General features: G+C 42.0%; 2 protein-coding genes across 2 annotated transcripts in view; both read left to right on the forward strand.

Moving 5' to 3' along the window:
* The first annotated feature begins 747 nt into the window (after nucleotides 1-747).
* nkx3.3 (NK3 homeobox 3) lies at nucleotides 748-3,131 on the forward strand. Its single transcript, XM_060073801.1, is given in 3 exon segments — nucleotides 748-1,066; nucleotides 1,592-1,735; nucleotides 1,738-3,131. Coding segments are annotated over 3 exon segments (858 nt in total). The 3' UTR covers nucleotides 2,133-3,131.
* Nucleotides 3,132-4,110: 979 nt separating this feature from the next.
* The window catches only part of hpse2 (heparanase 2), a 27,106-nt gene continuing 26,589 nt past the window's right edge, over nucleotides 4,111-4,627 (forward strand). Inside the window, exon 1 of the mRNA XM_060073802.1 lies at nucleotides 4,111-4,172. Within this exon, the coding sequence (XP_059929785.1) occupies nucleotides 4,111-4,172 (62 nt within the window). The remainder of the gene's footprint in view (nucleotides 4,173-4,627) is intronic.

Genomic DNA, 4,627 nt, shown 5'->3' on the forward strand with positions numbered 1-4,627 from the left:
TGTCTTCTATGGCTGGATCATTTTGGCTCGAGCGGAATAGTAATATTGGTTCATGAAGTTAGCATTATAATGTATCATTACCATATCCCTAACCCTATTAAATAATCGATGTAATTTATAATACCTCACATAACATGAACATTAACTGTTAAATAATGCTCACAGACAGTATTAACTCATTTAAATGTATGGTTAATTTAGGTACCCTTATTGTAAAGTGTCAACATTTTTAATTGTTGCACTTTGTGTATTTTTAATGTGGATATTTGGCATTATCTGTATTGCACTATATTTATTTATTTATTTATTTATTATAAATAATAATATTATTGTTATTATTATTATTAAATTTGAACCCTATATTTTCATCATTATTATATTTATGATCATATACGATTAAGATTATGATTTACTATTTGTCATATGATTGCTCTTTAATTATTGTAAAGCTCGTGATTGAAGTGGGCTAAAGGCTACTGGCCTCAACTTCATCATCGTCTTCATTTATGCACGCGGAGAGATTAAAACGAGCAAAGGGCGGGAACGAGGAGGAGCCGGAGCAGAGGCTCAGCCCATCCGCGGTGAGCCTACTTGGGCTCCGGAGTGCAGACTGCAATACTGACTCTCTTGACAGCTGCTGACGCATCGACACCTGACTACAGAAGACTTGCGGTGACTCGCAGCTGGCAATCAAATCACCTGATTCGATTAGTCGATCAGTGAATGCGGACAAGTCGATAACAAAACATGACACTGTCCCTTTTCCCGTTCTCCATCAACGACATCCTCAGTAGAGGACTGGAGGCGCGGGAGAACCTTAAGAAGGGCACTACGGCAGAAGCGTCAAGGCAACCCACCTGCAACGCCGCAGAGAGGGAGGCCGTGGGACGGGGTAAAGCCCGGGATCAGCGCAGGACGGTCCCGGCGGCGCTGCCTCGTGCAGAGGTGTGCGGAGAGGGAGGCGACGCGCCTGGTCCCGGGTTGACTACTGCTGGGATTTATACATCTGAGAGCTACTGTGGAAACTTCCCACGCTGGGGAGCCAAACACACTTCACTCAAAGAAGGTAAGGGAGTCTCTCCTTTCACTGCGCGAAATCACAACGTTGATGGTTCTCACTGAGAAAATATCTGTCTGTCAGTGAGGAATAGGACTACATCTTTTTTTAAAAGTGCATTTGTGTGTGTAGGGGTCCGATAACCTCGAGGGCCGCATAATGATGATCTGATGCATCGCTAAATTCAGCTGGTTTATTTCCTATAGATTTACAGCTGGCAATTAATACTTTCCCTTTCAGCATTGAAAGATGTCCCTATAATGTCATCGGTGAAATAAAAAGTATGGTACAGATGCATAAATCGTTTTTATGCAGGCTACATCACATGACATGTCTGCGACTTCAAGTTACAAGACCTTAAGCTGGCGGAACAAAATATTTTCAAGGACACATAAAACAAAAAGGGGATTTCTGCATCTTTAAGAGGTTTTTCTAAAGGGTCGCTTGGTCCCTGTTTGACCACATTCCCTCTACATCTCCCACCACGCAGAGAGGGAAGAAGAACGACTGCACTGTTCGAAGCACGACAATAAGACGACGACGGCGGCGGCGATAGGTTCAAATTCGAGACCGAGGATTCGCAGCCCGGGTCCGGCAGCAAGAAGCGCTCCCGGGCGGCCTTCGCCCACGCGCAGGTGTACGAGCTGGAGCGGCGCTTCAGGGTGCAGAAGTACCTGTCCGGCCCGAGCGCGTCGACCTGGCCGCGGCGCTCACACTAACCGAGACGCAGGTCAAGATCTGGTTCCAGAACCGGAGGTACAAACCAAACGACGTCAGCTGCTGTTGTCGACGGGAGCTGGCCCCGTCCAGCCCCCTCCCGGGCCTGCTGGGGAAGAAGGTGGCCGTCAAGGTGCTGGTGAGGGACAGCCAGAGACAGTACCCGGGGGGGTTCCCCGCTGTGCCGCTGTATTCCACGCACCAGTACAGCCCCTACCTCCACTGTTTCCACACGTGGCTGCCGGCAGTAGGCCTGCTCTGCTGCGGGGGGAATTGGCCCACGGAGGCATACATTTACAAAGGATTGGGTGGAGAAGACTTTGGTGTTAAAGACATCAGTACAAATGGGCAACAATGAGACACGAGCGGACGTATTGAGTTGTTGTTCCAAACGACGCACCGGCTGCTCATGTTTTGTCCTTCACGAAAGTTACATGTTTTATGATTGATTCCCTATTTCACGATTTTTAGATTAATATAATGAAACAAGCACCTCAACCATCATTATGATTTGATATGACTTATCATTTAAAACCGTTGCTCTTTTCAGGACAGCTGAGGTAGATCCTTTTTTTTTTTTTTTTTTTACTTTTTATGTGAAACTATTCTTATTGAATTGGAACAATTTAATATTGTCTTATTTATAATGAGAGAGTTTGTTTATCTAATGAGTGGAATTTACGTTAGTCACCCCAACGGTTGACTTTGATTACGCATTTCGATTACAGTGTAGCCTTAAGCACAAATAAAGGAAGGGCTTTCTGTTCATCTTGAGGCATTGCAAAAAATATGTATATCCCTTGATTTCCCCGTGTAAACTGCTTTTATTGTGCTGGCAGGCCTACTTAAAGAGCACCAGAGTTTTTTCAGTTGTATCTGTAAGCTACATGACCCAAACCATCCGTTAATTTAAATACAAGTGACATAGGCCTACATACTCTGTGTCAATTATAAATGGTATGCCCTAGAAGAATGGAAATTGTTAACAAAGACTATTTATTAACCTGTCATTATTATTTTTGATTTTATTATTATTATTATTATTATTATTATTATTATTATTATTATTAACTTTATTATCATAAAATAAAAGCACCGGTTTTGTGGCTTGAGAATCTTCTACTATTTATTATCATATTATTATTTACTATTTTGACAATAACTACCTAAAGGGTTCTCCTTCAAAAAGGAAGAAATGTAGTCCTTTTCATAATATCTTATATTATGTATGATTGTCAAACTCAAGGAGGTTAAATTGTTTTTGAAATAGCTGTTCAGCCCATAATATATTATGTGTGTATGTGCATGGTTGGATTGGTTGTGGGTGTGTGTTCGTGTGTGTGTGTGTGTGTGTGTGTGTGTGCTGTGTGTGTGTGTGTGTGTGTTTGTGTGTTTGCGTGTGTTTTGTATGTCTCGACAATACTGATCCCTTTGAAAAACACAATATTTGAACATTTTATTATTCCCCAAAAAATAAAACAGCAATTGTTGTTGTCTCAAATCACAAAAAAAAAATCAATTTAGTTGTTAACAGCTTCAAAGTAAAGCATGTATGTACCAAACTCAAGTTTACTCTGAATTCCTGATGAATTGATCACTTTTACAGAAACAAATAGTAAAATAACTTCGACTGTCCTAAGCCCAGTTCTCCATTGTGTTCCTGCTGGTGTAGCCCTGGATGTGATGCATCACATGTACCTGTCAACCAGTGACTGTTTACTCTAATACAGGTTCTGCAATTTCTACCTCAACACTCAATGACAAAGTTAAGCTTAGCTAAACGATCATCCACTCCATCCATTCATCTATCCACTTACTTTTTGTATTGGCAATCAGATTCTGCCGTTCTTGCTTACATAGCCATACAACTACCGAAGTGAGACTATAGATAGAGTGGGTATTTACAGTTATCATCTCCTGGAACTGCTGCTGTTTCAACAAACAGCCAACGCTTCCAACTATTCCCCCCTATAGTTTAATTCTGTATGCATTAAGTGTATTGTAGTTTGGTATCCTATTTTTCCTTTTTGCACGTAGGCCTACATTAAGATAACACAAACATCTACATATTCGTATGTGAAAGCTTGGCAAAAATAAGCATTCGTTTGGCTGCATTAAAGACTACACTCTTACACACATTTGAGAATCTAACAAACGTTAAAAACAAAAAAAAGGATATAAAGTCTTGAGGAAGTACTAGTCAAAAGTAACAGACCAACACACCTCGGGCTTTGCCTTGGGAACTTGGGAGCTTCTTAGCTGTGCGAGGCAAACCAAACATACGCATTTCACAAACTTTTTTTAGAAGAAATCAGGTAGTGTGTTCTTGTTAAAGGATGTCTAGAGAGCAGGACATCCCCCGGGGGGGCGTCTCTCATGCTCCTGAGCAGCTGCATGAGTCAGAGCGGGTCAACAGACCGTGGCGATGTTGCAGTGCACCATTCACATGAGACAGATACCATCAATCATGCGCGACTGAGGAGACTACACCCATATCCCACTGCAATGGAGAGTCAGCGGTGTGACACTGCCATCGCAAAACAAAAACAAATCAAGTATTTTCTAGTTCTTTCTTGATGTTTTTAACCAATTATCAGGTTAGCGGTGCACACAGAGCCTTCGGGAGCTACAACGCAAAGCTCAGCGCAGCAAACGTTGAACCATCTTCATTATTTTATGACGCTAAACTTGGCCAATGTTTGGTCTATTAATGTTCAGAAATCCACGGTGTCAATTTGCGTTGTTACAGGACTTGAATTCATTCAGCTGAAAAATGATTGATGGTTGGGACTCTTCCAAGTCTTATGCATGACATGTGAACAGCGATGGGATGGGTGCCACTTGAATGAGACT

The sequence above is a fragment of the Gadus macrocephalus genome, chromosome 15 (genome assembly GCF_031168955.1).
Source record: "Gadus macrocephalus chromosome 15, ASM3116895v1".
Taxonomy (NCBI): Eukaryota; Metazoa; Chordata; class Actinopteri; order Gadiformes; family Gadidae; genus Gadus; species Gadus macrocephalus.